General features: G+C 30.9%; 1 protein-coding gene across 1 annotated transcript in view; it reads left to right on the top strand.

Annotated features, from left to right (window-relative positions):
- Positions 1-2826: 2826 nt before the first annotated feature.
- Positions 2827-19060, top strand: part of LOC143072292 (potassium voltage-gated channel protein Shaw-like) — a 28734-nt gene continuing 12500 nt past the window's right edge. The window contains exon 1 of the mRNA XM_076247153.1: positions 2827-3833. Within this exon, the coding sequence (XP_076103268.1) occupies positions 3546-3833 (288 nt within the window). The 5' untranslated portion in view covers positions 2827-3545. The remainder of the gene's footprint in view (positions 3834-19060) is intronic.

The raw sequence follows: 19060 nt of genomic DNA, 5'->3' as shown, positions 1-19060 counted from the left end.
GAAATCTGAAAATAGCACAAAAATTAGAGAAACAAGGTTATCGAATGACAATGAAAAATTACAATTAGCTCTTAGAGGATTAATGAAAGAATATTATAACAAAAATCTGTCGATTGGGTTTTAGGCTGAATAGCGCTAATTGAAAGACTTAATTATTAATAATTTTTACATAAGAAAACGTAAGATCTATGTAAAGCTTTGCTTCATCTATTATTTACAAAAAGAATTATCTGGAAACAAATGACACTCAGTAGTTACTTATAACACAAAAAGCTTTATACAGAAAAATCGTTGTATGTGAATGGATTTTATACTTTGATGGACACATATTGCAAATAGATTATTTCAATAAAATGATAACAATATTATACATGTACATTGTACAATGACAATTTATGATCGGGCAGTTTGTCAGTGAAATTCCCAAAATATCAGATTTAGGAAAAATTATCATTTAAATAGTTGCAAATGAAGATGCATAATTAACACTAATTATCGCTATAACACACTAGAGAAGTCGAGACAAATTTTGATATTGCAATCACTTTTTTTTAATAGAAGTTAGATCTTTTATAGATATAGGCCTATAATACATTGTAGACATATAAATATAAAGATAATCTTGATTCTTAAAATAATAGTGTTAATTTATTCTAATACAGTTTCTTAATAGAAGACATTTTTATTTACAAAAAAATGTTAACCAATTCGTAACTTTGTGCCATATTGATATAGCATCCGAGACAATATCACTATTTCATCGATTTTGCAATTTCTTCCAAAACAATCTTCGATCTTTTTATGGTGATTGAACCTTGGTATGACTTTTCTTTATAATTTAAATATAGTTTAACAACTGGTATCCTACGCCACCAACATTGTCCGATGGAATCTGTATAAGATTATTCGTGCATTTGGAATCACAAGTAGAGTATTATCTGTGCTAAGTTTACATGTAAAATTTCAGGAGACAGCATTCTCTGTTGACAACAAGCATTTAAAAGATGTGATTGGTTATATAGGAAATCATTGAATCACGACTGGAGCGGCCACCTCTTATGCAGTCAGTGGGCCCCAACTTATGAATATTTCTGGATCCGCCACTGTCTTTGACCTATAATGGTTTACTTTTACAAATTGTGACTTAGATGGAGAGTTGTCTCATTGGCACTCAAACCATATCTTCTTGTATCTATGTATTCTTCTTCTGTCTTTGTAGATAAAAAAAGTAAAAGGTGTAATATAATTGCTATTTCAACATCCATGTTTTGAATATAATAACTGATTGATAAAGAAACATGGGCAACATCTGAATATACCATTAATACAATTTTCCCCTCTTCTTTCTTCAGTACAGTTCTCTTGATTTATTGGTAAGTGTTCTGATGTCATTTGAATCTTTATCAAAATCGGCTCTTCCTCTTTTGGTAATTTCGGTACATTTTTCATTCTTTCTCTATACTTTGGCATTGCAACATTTAAAACTCCTCGGATGTACTTTGTATCAGATTGTTTTTTTTTTAACGTTCAACTCTTATTATCATGGACGGACTTTGATTTGTTTTACCGTAGGGCCTTCAACAATAAGCAGAACTCATACATGGACTACAATTTTAAAAGCAAGGTATCTGAGAAAATATAATTATAAAATGCAGTATGATTGCAAATGGGACAACTATCCACCAGAGACCACCATGACGTAAGAGTTGTATATAGATATAAGAAGAAGTGGTATAAGTGGCAATGAGCAAAACCACTACCGCATAGTCAACTATAAAAGAGTTATTTTTATTTGTATTGGGTAATACACATACACGATAATATTTTTTTCTTTTAGATCGTTACCTTGTGTTTAAACATTAAACATTTAAAAAAGATAATTAAGAGTAGGTCATTCATGATTTCAAGCTTTATGTAATGCAAATTAGGCAAATGAATATATTTTAAAGATTTACACACGACACAAAAATCGGTTATCTGTCTTCATGAAAAACAAATGATAGAATTTTGAGGAAAAAAATTCGACGAGACCTACATTATACAATCTTCAAGATGCATTTATAAAATACAATTGGGTCGCTGATTCGTTATCCTGCTACATCAAAAGATAAAGTATACATTTGCCTTTTATTAAATTACATCTTTTATAAAACCAAACTGAGTTCAAATCCATATATACAAAGCAAAGTTTTATTTTTTAAGCAATTAAAAACATTTTCAGTTTTTTTTGGCATTTGTATACAATGTAATTGCCATAATATAACAATAATAGAATCTCACAAATTGGTGTCTTTTCGGCATGAAACATTATTGTTTATGCTTAATTCGGTAAAAAAAAAATGATCTAGACCGATTAATAATGGGAGAGTAGTCTCAAACTATCTTAACAACTTTTCTCATATCTTAAAAATGCAATGATATATCAACGATAAGACTAATTGATTGATGTATTGGCTTTTAACGCCACTTTCAACACTTCTATGCTTTTTCGTGGTGGTCAGTTTTTATTGGTGGAAAAAGCCGGAGAGCCCTGAGAGAAGCACCGGAGTTCGAAGATCGGTGATAAATTGACGACTGTGGCTTATGGAGCTTCTTCTTGTCAGTCATAATAAGTTTCTGTGATCAATTTCTCGACTTGCAGACGACTTAAACCAACATTTTCACGGAAGAATAATCACAAAAAAATCATATTCAATACCTGTTTATTTGATCAAATAAAGCGATGAAGAAAAAACGAAATATAAAACATTGAAGCTGACAGATTCCGTGAATGTAATTCTATAAGGACATATAAAATAGATCGATATTACATGCGAATCAACTTAAAAATCTATCACCATACCATGTATGATCGGAATTAAAAGTCGATAAAAAGGATCAGAATCAATCTGAGAGACAGTTTATATTACAAACAATAAAAAGCGAACCATTACGAGATGTCATTGCGGAATGAAAGTGCGATAGTTTTATCTGTATTTCTTGCTTTTATGTCGATTTACCGGCGTCTATCAAAAGAGTCCTTGTTTTCAATCCCCAGGTAAACTGATATTATTCTATAGAAAAGAGTCATCAATATTTCAAGACTTCGAAATGAATTAAAATTCATTATGTTTGATGCTTATTTTATCAGTTTTACAATTATCTATTGATTGCGAACTTATTGACAATTTCACAATACATGCTTCATTTATAAAACTGGAGAGTTCTGGGACGCAGGTAGAGGTAAAGTTTCATTAAAGTAGCGTGGTATTTTCAAATGGGACAGAGGAAATAGCTTGATACATATGATATATATGTATGTATCCATAATTTAATATAGTGACATTTCTTAATTATCAGTATATTTAGAAGGCGATACATATTTAAAATTACACTATGGGGACTTAATGTATGAGTAGACAAATTCATATACTTTTAGTAATTACAATAAAGTAAAAAAAAAGTTATCTTTATCAGTGATGCATGACATTCAAAATGATATCTGGATTAACGCATATGACGCTATGTGATAGAATTTTCAAATACCGCAAAAAAGTCGTAAAAGAATGGAATACATAAAACGAAAGGAAAAACTAAAAAGAACAGATGATACAAAAGTTAAACTTAATGTTGGAGGAGTTATTTTCGAAACATGGGCTAGTACTCTTGAGAGTATCAAGGGCACCAGATTAGCCTTGTTGGCTCATCTGAAAGAAGCAGACGAGTCTTGGGACAAGGAAAAACAGGAATTCTTCTTCGACAGACATCCAGGTGCTTTTACCACAATACTTCACTACTACAGATCTGATGAGTTACACATTGATCAAAATATTTGTGGAAATATTATAAGAGGGGTATGTTACATTTTTCTCTCTCAATATTTCTATTTTTTCATTTCTGTTGCCATTGGATAATCTTCTTGTAAAATATGATTTTGTTCATAATATCCAAATATCCACTGCACTGCCGCGGATTAATGATATAAATAAGATTTTTTTTTCGTAGTCAAAAATTAAGATTTATATGAAAGATGAAATGAAATATGATATAAAAGCCCATCCAAACCTATCATGGAGTTATAAAAGTGAAGAAGATACTAAAGAAAGAATCAAAATCAAAAGTCGACGAGATATAGAAAACATCATGGCAAAACCACAATATAAAAAAGACCATCAACAGTTAATGCAACACGACATAAACAACAAAGACTGAGCAACGCAAACCTAACGACAAACCAGGGGTGATCTCATGATCTCAATTATAAGCTTAAACGATCCTTCTCCTCACGCTGCAACGGTTGTGTTCTTTGTGGCCTTCAACGAAGGACATGTACCCGCAACGTATTTTCTAAATCAAAACGCCTCAAACTCATAACAAGAAATCCATTCAGTGTAAACCATCCGAGATACACAAACCAAACTTTTTAAGACAGACGCAACCGCTGTCGGAAGTCGGTATCTGTGCTTGTGTACTATCTGTCGTATGAGTACCATCCACTTAGTAGTCGGTGTTTTTGTACTGGCATATGCGGATAACTGGGTATACCACACGTTTGTCTACATGAGACTCAAAGTGGTGCTCGAATCCAAATATTTGCAAAGCAAAATCATATTTAATGCTAAACATTGTATTTGGTAAATAAATTTCCACCACATTAATATGTTTAATACTACTAATTGTTGGTAGAAGCAGGAGTGAATATAAAGAACAAGCGATCTCCGCTACGATAAATAAGTGAAAAATAAGATTTATCTACGTCAAGCGTAGTCATCTTCGTATTTTTTTTTTGGAGTTGTATTTTTAAAAGTAAATGCATTGACATATTTCGGTTATAAAGATACTTTAAACTTACCATAAAAGGGTATTGTAGGAATGTTCAGTAACCTTTCACCTACGCGAACTAGCAGAAGTATATTCAGAACTATTAAGTACAAAATGTTACTTGTCATCGATTAAGTAATAACAAATCACATAAAAACATATCTTAAGCATTATTATTTTATTTTGTGAATTAATCACATTATACGTCCTATAATAAATGCTCTTGTAATAAGCTGTTAGTGGTGTCTCTATTCTAAGTTATTTATTTATCTATAATAATTTTTGATATCCGACTTTAATTATCATGTTGTTTCAAATTTACAAATAAATATCGCGACCTGAAAAGATACGGAGTGAAAATAATTTTAAATTTATAATTTCGTGCGTTTATGATCGTTTCCGGATCTATCTTCCTCATTTAAATTGTTTTTTAATACTAGTACATATATCTAAAATTTGTTCCTTTTAACTATCTTGGTCGATTTCACAAGGAGCAAGTTTTTTTTAATTGATTTATAAGGTGATATATTTGACTAAGCTCGCTATACTGTACAAGGTGATTTTGCAAGATCTGTTCCAATTCGAAGACAATGAACTTAATACATTTACAACCAGACAAAACGTCCAGTAATACAAATACTACGTAATTACTTTTTACTTATCAACAATTTTGTCACTTGCCAACATCCCCTAATACCCACACTGGTACATGTACATGTAGTCTTAATTTCCCGCTTTCATCCCGGTAGTCCCATTTAACACAACCCATCAATTGTATTCATTGTTAGTTTATTCCCTCTTACAAAATGTTTATAAAAAAATGTTTAGCTATTTCTTGTATGAAATTAAAAGTAGCAACATAATAATAGGAAATTGTATGACTCTTATGACACCAATATCCACCATAACTAACGTCAACCGTTGCACGGCCTTCAACAATTAGCAAAATTCATACGTATATAAGGCTATATAAGGCACTGGCACAACAAAATTTGAAATTATACAAAAGGGTAAATCAACTCCCGGATGAATGCTAAAATAGATAAATGAAAAACAAATATGGCAGATAGCAACCAGCGACAACCACCGAATTACAATTTTCATAAAAAAAAACATGCACATGTATAAATGGTACCAATTTTACTGCACCAGATGCGCATGTTGACAATTGATGTCTCTACAGTGATTCTTGATGCCAAAATATTTGAAAGCACACAATCGGGTACAAACACTGAAGATAAAACTAAAAATGACTAATAGTTCATTGGAACATACTTAGGTGAAGCCACGATAAATGTCGTCGTGTCCTATATATAAGTATAAAACATCTTATAGAAAACAACTATAGAAAAATAAAGTGTCTTTTCGTTGTTCAAATCAGTATCATTTGGACTCCGTTAAATGTGTGTCTTATTGTCAAAAATACCACATAACCTTATTTTATTTTGTTTCTCTGCCTAGTTTTTTTTTTCTTTTTGGATTCAAACATTTGAATATTGGCCTAACCCCCCCCCCCCCTCCCCCTATAGAATGCATTGGAATATATGAACCTAAAACTGTTCAACCCATATTAATGTAATGCACGCTACAGGAATTGGTGCAGTTTCTAATAAAAGCCTTACCTACTGTTAATGCAATTATCAAGAAATGCGGGCTTTGTTTTTAGAAGTGTCTTCATACTTAAATGGATAGTTTAAGCAAAAGCATGACGAGTTAGAAAAAAAAAATAATAACAAGGACTCGTGAAAACATGAAAAGTAAACATTTTTATTCTACTCGGCTTAGTATCGTCCAACAAACATTCAAAAAATGTGATTGATTTGCTGTTTAACGTCTAGTATCAATTTAAATGCACTCCCCATGTTTGTAACGAGAACATGTTAATGTGAAATAAATATAAACTTTGGTACTAGAATGGAATTTTAATATGTTAGAACACAAAGTAAATATCCATTATAGATATATATGCCACTGTACATTAAAAGCATTTTTCTGAAACCGAGCCGTCGGACAGACTTTGGTATTTCATTGAATACCGCTCCCTTTGCTGATTATCAACACATACTAATTTGCATGTCTTAAAAAGAGTTAAGTTTATGATAACTTTGTGAAGGCAATTTAATTATCACACAAAAATGATACCTGCTTTTATATAAATTATGTAGTTGAATTGTGAGATTCAGAATTCAGTCTAAGGATGTTTAAATTCATATGAAACCTCAAATTAAAAAAAAAAAATGATGCACATGTTTTTTATAACCAAATGGATAGTTTCCATGATAAAACTTATGTATATATATTTTTTTTCTGAAGAAAATTCTTTAATTTGTCCGCATTTAGAAGAAGTTTGCTTTTTTTTTTAATTGCTTGCTTCCGGGAAGCAATTCGCCGACATATTTTCGGTATGCATGTGACCTCAGCGTGACCCTTCTCGTTAAAATCCGTTGAGCGCAATACGCATGGATCTGTCATTTAAGGGCGCATTTCATACTAACACAAACGATGCAAACGCATAAGCGCGCACATGTTTTGATCATTTGTTTCTAACAAACGTTTGCAAGGTTTACATAAACTTTGACAAACTTTAAAAATGCGTCTACAGTTTGTCGTTCATCGTTTGTTAGTAAAAACACTACATTTGTTTCCAACTTCAACCTGATTAAACGATGTATTTGTTTCTACGTTTGTAAAAAGTCTGTTTACCAACAACATGTGCATGCATTATTGAAAGTTCAACCAGGGTCAGTAAACACTGATTTTACGATGTATTTGTTTCTACGTTTGTAGCGTTTAAAAAACAACAACAAACGCCACACAACGTTTGCAAAATGTTGGTTAGAAAGAAATGCACTATTATCTGATTGGACATGTTATACACGTCCTCAATATCCGTGATTCTTTGGTGATTGTTTACCTTTAAGTTGACAATCGGTAAACTACGGCTTTAAAACACGACAATTAAGTAGCTTCCATATTGTCACACAATAACAGATAGAGAGAAATAAATTAACAATTACTAGTATACGAAATGTGTGCGTAAAAAATGATAAAATCGTGCACAGAAGACTAAGTTTATGACGTATATGTTGTGTACATGTTGTAATGTTGTATAAATTATAATTTGTACAAATTTTTTGTACAAGTTATCAGTGTTTTATGAACTGCTAAACATAAATGGATGATGCAAGTTTCTGTCATATTTTCACAACTACATGGCACAATCTAATACCGAGCATTGATACAAAAAACATTATTAGACCATAAAAAGACTTTTTATGGATATGAATATGGTACCAGGAGAAAAATAAAATTAGAACTTAATCCATTCAGGTAATTAAAGTATCCTCATTTCTATTTTGATGACAAGGGTAACAGCACTAAATGTTAGGTTGAAGTATAAAACATTTGAATTTACAACATTGAACTAGTACATATTAGAAGATAAATCTGTATCACCTGGTTCAAGAAGGTGTGTGTCAAAAAAACTTATAACTTGTACAAAAACCCTGTACAAATTATAATTTGTACAAACTTACATCTTGCACACAACATATAAATGCATTGGTTCAAGAATTAGGTAAACACTATTATTCACCAGTCATTCGTTGCATATGACTTTAATTTGAATAATGGTGGGCGAGTTTTGTTTAAAATTGCGTATTGTCTGTCTTTTTTGTTTGCCATGGTCTAAACGCAGTGATTTTTCAATAATAGAAAATGGTACCTGTACAAAAAGTCCATATCTTGTTTATTAGCCATGTTTTTTTCAGTGTCATGCGAAGGGATGTAACAAAATGGCATTTCAATTGAGAAAAATGTATGAAGAAAAAAAGAATGAATACATTTTTTTAAAGATAATAAGATAACAACTGATACAGGTAGTTGTTAGCAAAAAATTACGGTAAACATTAAATCAACCACAAACAGTATATCGAAGCAGTATAACGGTCTTTTCTGTATTCAGCGTTATAAAATTATTAGTGGAACCCCACTAAGCTTATATACTTAAACGAAATTGATCCTGTACACTTTTTGTCTAGTACAAAAAGTACCTTTTTAATTTCAGTTCGCAATTTTTCCAAATATTATCCCGTTTCTTTCGAATTGTAACATGTCCAGATCTTTTAAAGTTGAAAAATTATGCGCCCTTTTATGTGCAGTATTATAATCAAGCGCCCAGTTTAATTAAGAAACATGATATTATAATCCATAATGGAGTTAATAGATATAAACAGATGTGATATGAAAGCCAATAAGACAGCTCACCATTCAAGTCGCAATTTATAAAAGTAAACCATAATAGGTCAAATACGGTCTTCAACACGGAGTCTTGGCTCACACCGAACAGCAAGCGATAAAGGGCCCGGGAAATACTAGTGTAAAACCATTCATACGGGAAACCAACGATCTAATCTATATAAAAAACGATAAACACTTATGAACCACATGGACAAACGACAACTACTGAACATCAGATTCCTGACTTAGGACAGTTGCAAACAATTGAGGCGGGTTTAAACGTTTTAATGGTACCAAACCTTCACCCTTATCCGAAACACTATTGTAACATCACAACATAGAAGACACACTATAATGTATCAATTGAAATGGCTTAACAATTTTCTCTAAAAGTGAGAAACAATGTGAGGAGGACACCTTGATATCAAAAGAAAAATAACTTCGAGTCATTCGTGACTTTTTAGGTCAATGTCTGAATAACGTCCAGTGGCAAATAGTTGTATTCTGAATCTGGATCATGATAAAATGTTTAATGGTAAACTGTAATAACTTTAAGTTGCAAGTTCAAGGTTAATCTAACTTAGTTTAAACGAAACTATGTAACGGTTTGGGTCAACTAGTTATCTTAATAATACAATTTTATAATAATAATTATGATATTAAAATTTGTCGTGAAATATAATCTCAATTAACAAGCCATTACTTGATGACCAGTTGTTTACCAAGGGAATATTGGTCCATTAGTAAATATAGATTTCCTCTGATTTCCATAATAAAAGTATTATGATTACACTTGAATACATTTGATATACAATTAAAATAACTTATTGACCGCTAGACAAAACAAATAAATATAATAAACAGTATTAATGGTTAATATTAATGCGAACAGAACAACCAAATTTTACATATTTTCCCTTAAACAATGTCAGATATTATATCCCAATTCCAATAATTAGAAGTTTAATTTAAGTTTATTGTAAAAGTTTTGTCGAAAGGTTAAAAATTGAACCGATTTATAAATATGATAAAGGCCACAAACAAGATGGAAAAGGGAGTGATATTACTCTATTTACATACAAAAATGTACAAAAGAGACAAAAAATATACACAACACTCTTCCACAATACATGAAGCTGTACACTATATGTGGAGAAAAATAAGATTAACAACATCAAAATATATTAACAATATTACGGAGATTCTTTATTGAAGTATTTCATGCTAGATTTTTTTTTAAATATTAAGTTTGTTAAATTATTAATCAATAAACGTACAAACAAAAGGGGACTAAACATAAAAAAGTGCTATAATTCAGGAAAAAAGTCTTAAATATTTCAAAAGGCTAATAGTAAAAACTTTCTAAAATTCTTGCAGGTTAAGAATATCAACTTTTTTTTACTGTGCACAAGTTTATACAGAGTTTACTTAAGCATTCCATCCGAGTACACGTTCTATACTTAACATCTTGTCAATAACAAGGGTCTGTGCTTAAATTGCATATCTATATTCGAGAAGATTATATGAAAAACATCTAAATGCATTTGTTGTTGCATGTGGAAAATACATTTAAAAAAAAATTTAATTGCAACAATGTCATGTATTTTAATTTCACGGCATGGTATTTTGATCGTTAGATATCAATGTAACTTTTCAAAGGATTACATAATTTCAACCAATCAAATGTAACGATACCATACTACCTATATGCTTTGTTTTCAATTCAAAAGTTAGGTCGTATCTTGGTTAAGTTTTATTTTTATTTGGTTTTAATACTTGAACAATGTCTAATTAGTGTGTATACAAAAAATATTGAGTAGAAGATATTGTAAAAGCAGTATTTAAAGTGAAAAAAAAAAGAACCAATTAAAATTAAAATACACGAAATAGTCACACAAAGTTAAAAAGCAAGATACATTGTATATGGAAGGGGATCTGATAAATGAAAAAAAAAATACTTTGAAGTACTGCGAATAGGCGTGTTTATCCTGCAATTGGGTGTCCTACTATACAGATACAGCCCTACAGATATCGCTATGCTGTATCTGTATACTATACAGATATCGCTTTAAAGCTCCGCCCACTGCCGGACTGAGTATTGTTTGAACCTGTGTGACCTCAGAATGTGTATTCCAGTTGCATTCCAATGACGATGACAATTGTCGATTTCAAAACACGGTGTTAACCAATCAACCATGTCAATTTCAGCATGCATGTTTAGTGAATGTCAAGTCTGAAGCGTAGGACAACTCGTACACTTCTGTTTCAAATTTGACAATGTTTTGTTATTTGTTTTTACTGTTGAAATTAGTTGTTATGTTAAAATAGAATGAAATTCAAAACAGTGTAGCTGTGGCCATTGATTGACACATTAAAATCATCCATTGACTGGGACAATTTAGGTGAACGTTTGTATGTAACGACCAATGCTCACTATGTACTTTTTAAAGACACTTAAACTATGGGGTCACCAAAGGTTCTCAACACCTAAATAAAGTAATTCGAAAATTAATCAGAAATAACACGATATTTTGATTTATATCAATTATATAAATCAAAACACAAAGGTTATTCCTGATTAATTTTTCGAATTATTTTATAATTAAAGGCGTTAAGAAACCTTTGGTGACCCCACAGTTTAAATGTCTATCGTAGGTACGTCGTGAACAGTGGTCGTTACAGACAAACGTTCACGTAAATTGTCCCAGTCAATGGATGATTTTAATGTGTCAATCAATGGCCACAGCTACACTGTTTTGAATTTCATTCTAGATAATTATTCACCTCGAGCGATGTATTATTGTTGACCATTCGAGATTCTTTTTTGCGAACCCGTCTTCAGCGTAATGTGTGATTTTGATATTACTACGCGGGCTTCAAAAAGGGGTTAAAAATCGAAAATAAATGCTAAATATGTTAGTTTTTGTGTCTTTCAAAACACAAACAATATACAGAATTAATTGCAGGATAAAGACAATAACTGTTTAGTGTCTTTAAATATCAGCTGTATTTGTACTCGGCTCGAAACAGGTGTAGTAGCTCGCTAAAAGCTCGCATACACCCTGTTTCCTAGCCTCGTACAAATACAGCTGATATTTAAAGACACTAAACAGTTATTGTCTATTTATCCTGCAAGTATATTTGATATCTTTCCTTACTGTCAAGGGTCAATGACTTAATTCTGATAGGGTTAACGCCAGTTAACTAACAGAAATCACTTCAGGAAACAAATAATGAAACAATTTTAGAACTCATTTGACAACAAAGACGGATACATTTGTGATTACTTAGTTTACTGTAATCTTTATTGCAAAATTACACCAATAAGGGTCAAGCAATACAAACAAACAATTATTCATTTTAAATACAATGCAATACAATACAATACAATATAATATAATACAATATAGAATATTTTTTTTAATTTCCCATAAAGACAAAGTTTAGACTATTATTATTGTAATGATGATGTCATTTTAGACTCAGTGTCAGTTTCTTGCAATTTCGGAAAGAAAATTCATTAATTATATCAAAACCTAAGACGCTATGTGTATATTTATCTATCTTATATCTAGCTCATTCTAAAAATAACTTGATGTAATAGTATAAAACAACTTTTAACAAACTACATGTAATAATTTAACTTTAAGGAAATTAAACAACATCTAGATAACAATTACTATTATAACGAAAGTTGATATTTGAAAGAACAGGTCATGGGTACTAAAATTTGTTTCCATGCTAACTGCAGCAATTTTGAAAAATCAAAAAAGCAAGATGGCACATCTACTCATGGCAAGTGACATTTTTGTTAAGTGACTTTTTGGCTTATCGCATTTTACTGTCTTTAGGGCAATGATAGCCATTTTGAAAATTTCAGAGACATACAACACATTGACTCGATGACAGTTTACATATCTATCAAGTTTAACTAGTTTTGGATCTTTCTTTATTTAAGGAAATGATACAGTAACTTAAGTAAGTTCGCTTGTCATGTTTTCGGTTTTTTGTCAGATTTTCGGAATCCTCTGGTTTTATCCATTTGAATGCAATAAAAAAAAATGTCCATTTCCCCCATTTTTCTTTTTATAAATCTTTTACACGTATAATTATAAGCCATCTGTAATAGTCTTATAAAATCCTTGTTATTTTTTAATAGGTTTTGAGAACTTAAACTTGTCAATGATAAAGCTATGAAAAGTCAAGAGAGATCATTTTGCCGCCAAAATTTCAGTGGCTAATATCTCGATAACAAGCACATTGACCTATATTGTATTTTTGCTCTTTTGGTTCCTTTATCAATCCCCTATCAATATATATTAGTGTTATGAAAAGCTAGTTATTTTGAAAATGAGAAGCGAACTTCCTTAAAGAATGTTCTTTAGTCGGTGTTATGAATATTTTTCAGATGGTCGGAGTCTTTGGTTATTTTTTTCCCTACGACATTTAATTTTTAAATTACATTTAGTATCACAAAAAGACGCTTCAAAACCTATCTATTTTTATTTTGCTTATTTTGTTCCTTGACTAATGCTTTTCTGACATATAGTATTAATTGTAAGTTCTAGATGTTTTTAATTTCACGTAAAATAAACTTTTGATGTGTTTTCCCAAAAGTTTCTATGTTAATCTATTCACCGATTGCCATTGCAACTGCAGTCATTTGGAAATTCTAAGCATTGATATTATATATCAGGTTACTTGCAAATCCCAGGAAATCAACCTAAAGAATTGTGACGTGCTGTCTAGTTGTCAGGTTGTCTTGTTGTCGTGCTTTCTAATTCTAGTTGTCAGGTTAACACCGAAGTCTTTGTAAGTGAGCGGTATCATGATGTGAGGGCGATGCACATTGTGTTTTTTGAACGAAATTACATAAAAATAAAAACATCTGTTACAATTCAAAATTGCCATTGACACAACTATCTTTTACAGACAACCCGACAAAGATGTGAACTGACATTTTATCAAACATGTTCCATTACAACTCACAAAGTTTTGACTTGACAATTTCACAGCAGACGACAATTCTATAGGTTGACTATTTGGGATTTACTTGTCACCAACTATAGAAAGGAATTTAAGAAAAAAAGGCAGGTCACTAACCGTTCTTAGAAGATTGAATTGTTCTTCGCATTTATACATGCAGTAGTATTAAGAAGTAAGGTATAATTATACCAGTCCGGGAGGCGGATCAAAATAGTAATCTTTTCTCTCGACTATTCAACCCACTTGACAGGACAAAAATAAGAAATGAGTGTTACAATCTCTTTATCAACATTAATAATGCACACATATTGACATTTATTCTCTAAACTGCCATATCAAAAAGACACGTAGGCTTTGTTTTGTTTTTTCCTTGTAAAAGATATTTCTAGTGATCTGTATTGATTTATAATTATGTATTAACAATATTGAATTGCAGGCAATGCCAATTTCAAGACATTTTGAAACATGGGGTATTGACGATTCTATAGTTTTGGACTATTTATTAGAACTCTGTCGGGAAATATTAAAACAATATATACGTACTATGAACATATGAATCTCTAGTTTTTAGCGAAAAGCAGTCCATGAATTTATGAATCTAAATCTTTGAATTTACTCGTCAAGATATAGCTTTTTTGCGCTGACGAATAATCAATAAATATTTCAAGTTAGAGGTAAAAATGCTTCATTTCTGAGTTAAATATTTTGATTTAATTTTCATTCATTCTGATTGTCTTAAAACAAGGACAAGAAAGGGGAATTGATAACGGATTTTTTTTAGATGTTGCGTATATTAAGTTTGAATAATCGAACTGAAACGATTTTTATATAAGTATGTAAACGTATTTTGACAAATTTCAACACAAAACACTTAAAACTCTGTTATATACCCATTTACTGTAACTTGGTCTTATGAAAAGAAACAAAGTTTAAATTCTGTGTGGGCAAAAAAAGATCATTTGTCTAATGTCCTGAAAGATATTTAAAGATCATAATAAGGAATCGAAAACTTGGCATTTACTTTATGTGTAAGTTACATGATCATATTAACTTACATGTAGGGTTGGTATAGTAGTCTAGTCTGTAAACACACATCTGCAAAGAATAACAACCACAATATTAGGAGTAGAAAACTGGATATAATAAACATTCTCATAATATTATTGAAAATAGCATAATTTTTATTTATCTTGTTTTAATTTGAAAAATGATGACCATAGCGATTATATTCATTGCACACAAAGTCAGAGCCTACAAGTTCCATTCGTCGTAGTAAAAATTCCGTCATCATTCATTCGTTTAAACATTGCTGATTGCAGTTTATCGACAGAGTTTAATGTCATGGGGTGCTAATAATGCAGGAAATGAATATTCTTTAGCATAACCCGAGTTCCCAATGTGTGTGAGTGTGTGTGTGTGTTTATATCATAAGGGTTCGTGTTTCTTTATCGTTCTGTTTTCTATGGTATTATTGCTTCTGTGTTTTTAAAAAAAATTCCTTGCGATACCTTGAATAAACTCTCACCAAGTTATATTTTATAGAGGAGTTTCAACGTTCGATGGACATTGTCCTTGTTGAGTAAACCAAGATTAATTGATCTGTTATATTTCAACACGATAACACAGAGATTGTAACTGGTGGAGCAGATATGAATTAACTTTCCGGGACACGTACTTCTTAGGATTTTCTAGATATAGTAATAGTAAATACTGCAAAAAACAAATTCCGAACAAAATATAATTGAAGTCATCTCTCTGCCAACTTTACGGTCGACATCATAGAACGATTGAACTGTGGTGAAATATCCTTCCCAGATGACCATAACCTAGTTTCATTTGTCAAAGCATTTTTATTTTTTTTTCGTGTTTTATTTTACCGTATTATTACCAGCTACTTTTAGAGTACAATTGTCTTCTCTATGATTTATTAAAAGTTCAAAATGCTTATGTTGTACTACTACAATGTATCGTTCGAAGAATCAAAACTCTAAACAATACATATTGAAGATTATACCAACATTATTACAACATTATTACAACATCTACAAACATCTAAAATATTATTAGCACTATGCATTGCTGTTGTAGAAATTACATTCAATGAATATGTTTCGTGTTGAAAATGTGACCTTGCAAGATTAATTCTATGAGAACATCCCGTACGTGTATGTTTCCATTCTGGTGGCGATGAACTCGTGTTCATTTATTCAAGCTTATACAATTGTTAACTTATTTGATATTAAATTATGCATTTTAATTGCCGAGATATGTTAATCCGTTCCCCATAAACATAATGACACAGCTTGATACGTTCGGGGTTTACAAGTAAAAGGTCGTTGTTGCGAAATTACCATAATAAGACATGGAAAAGCAATAACATAATTCAAGTGTTTTAGAATGAAACTAACAATCCACAACTAGAAGTGATGAACATTTAAGAACTTCCGTGTACAGTTTTTTTTTTGAAGTAATGGAATATAATATATATCTTAGTCTAGTAGAAATAATTAAAAGACATCTTGTGGGCGAAGGTAACATGACTTACATATTAAGTTGATAACACGTTTTTACAAAAAGTATGTAAGAATAGAAAATATACAGCTTTTTAAAATTTATTAATAAATAAAGTGTCAAACAGATCCTATGCGAAACTCGTAAGACGCTCATCATACATGCCTTTAGATGCATGATTTTTTTATTAGTTGTTAGTGGCTTTGAACAAGCTGTTAAATGCGAGTACTCTCAGATCTGTACCTAGAAATATAATAAGTGTCTTTTTGTTGTTGGGATGTACAAGTACCCGGCCACGTCCGCTTGTATTTTTGTCCATCTGATAAGTTTAGCCATTTTCAACTGATTTTTAAAGTTCGTTCTTAGTTCGTTCTTATGCTGTACTGTTATACCACTGTCCCAGAAGAGGTTTGGGATCCCGCTAAAATGTTTAATTAAACAGTTTTAAAGCGGTAAAAAACTCCGCCCTTTTTTCCCTAACAGACTGGGCCCAGTTGTTCAAAAGTGTCGTTAAGATAACGCAGTCGTTAAAGTGTCGTTAGAGTGTCGTTAAATTTAACAAATTCGTTAACTGTTGTTCAAAAAATTTAACGACAAAAATAATGATAACATATATGTACATGTAGCCAAATTTATAACGTTATATACACGTAAAAATGTACTAATCAACTGTTTTCTCGAATAGCTGTACGTGATCTTAGATAACTTGTTTTAATTACTAAATTATAATGAAAATCACGGACGACATTCTGCAATTGCCTGTAAAACTTAAACACCAGAAGAATGATGTTGTTTTTCCAATTTGAACTTAACAAGTAATTAACGATAAAAAGAAAATGCTCTAGTTGAACTTAAAGTACTATACAAATCTTTTGATTGCCCGTGTCTATGGCTACATTACTCATTTGATATACCATCAATAATAAAAATTGCCTAGAAACGACAGCAAACACTTTTGTCCTTTTATAATATTTGATATTGGAACTTAATTCTTTTGAGAGGAACAATGATACTTCCTTCTATGACTTATCTTTAACATAGTAATTTATCAAATGGAATTGGTATGAAAGTTTCAGATACAGACATCCAATATTATATAATTCTAGCCAAAAGGTAATAGTTTATGGATGTTCCTATAGTAACCATAAAAATTGATAATATGTTAATGGGATTTATTTGAGAATTGCCATCAAGGGAATTCCAAATTTTCTTTTAACGCATTTTAAATTCATTCGAAATGAAATTGTTTATTTTTAAATCTGATTGATCTACAATTTAATTGCAAATCCGACGAAGCGCTAAACTCAATGCACTTTGTTCATTTTTATTTCAGGATACGGTTTCTGACAATTGAGTATCATATCAAATATTTAAACGGGTAAACTACAAATTGGAAAAATCCAATGGTTACCTAATTGTAAATCTATAGGGAAAACGAAAAAAGTTCAAATACAAGGCTTTGAATAATTTAATCTTTGTCAATACATAGTTCCTTTTATAAAAAAAAAAATCACGCTGTATGGTACGCATGCCACCTGTTCGTAATTGTAACTTTGTACACCGCGTTTTAAAAAAAAATCATTGTCCGTTAAATAGACTTTATAGTATATCATTTGAATGTTGTGTCATTTGTTTGCTTTACGTATATTGACTATATTTGTGTATTCAATTTCTGAACCTACTTGTTGCATATATGAAAATAATTTTAATGTGCATCGCAGTTATTCATTTAGAAATTAGAGGTACTTATGTATACTAGGCAATGAGAGCTACTGGCACCAAATACAAAATTTAAGTTCATAGACGTCTGTAATAAATATGCTTTCTATCAAATTCTCTGAGTTGTAATTGACAAGAATATTCCAAAATAAACAAAATCAAATAAGCAAAAATAATCTGGGTGTGAAATAAAACTACGCCTAATTTCAAGAGTATATGAAAACTTTAGTGGGATGATATTTGTCTTCTATTATAAAATAAAATATGAAATGGTTTAGATCTTCAGTAAATCAACTTCATTAAGAAAATCTTTCAGTTTTTCCTACGAAAATTCCTTAGTCGAAATTACAGCACCAATTTGGTAAAAAATATTTCCTCAGATGTGATTATTTAAACATAGATTGAAATTTGAAAATCTGTTCTGAATTAGTAAAATACAAACTATAAATCAAAGCTTATGATTACTATGCCAAACGCTAATGATTTGAACACAATAGAAACTTTGTACATGTTGCTTTAACCACCGGCATGTCAAGTACACAATGCTGTGTGGAGCATTTGACCTCACTTCCGGTTTTTGGTGAGGTTCGTGTTGCTGAATATCTTAGTTTTCAACGAAGTGTTTTGTAGATTGTCTTCGCATTTATTTCACTTTTCGTTCTTTTTTTTCTTCTTCGAATGATGCTTGTTGATTGCCTCAGGTACTTTCTCTCTATTTTCACGAAAAAACGCTTTATATGTTTAAGAAAATGTCACTTTACAATCTCTAAAATATAACTCAGAATTTGACCTGAGTTTGATTTTC

This window comes from Mytilus galloprovincialis, chromosome 4, assembly GCF_965363235.1.
Source record: "Mytilus galloprovincialis chromosome 4, xbMytGall1.hap1.1, whole genome shotgun sequence".
Taxonomy (NCBI): Eukaryota; Metazoa; Mollusca; class Bivalvia; order Mytilida; family Mytilidae; genus Mytilus; species Mytilus galloprovincialis.
This window is presented reverse-complemented; position numbering and strand designations above follow the sequence as displayed.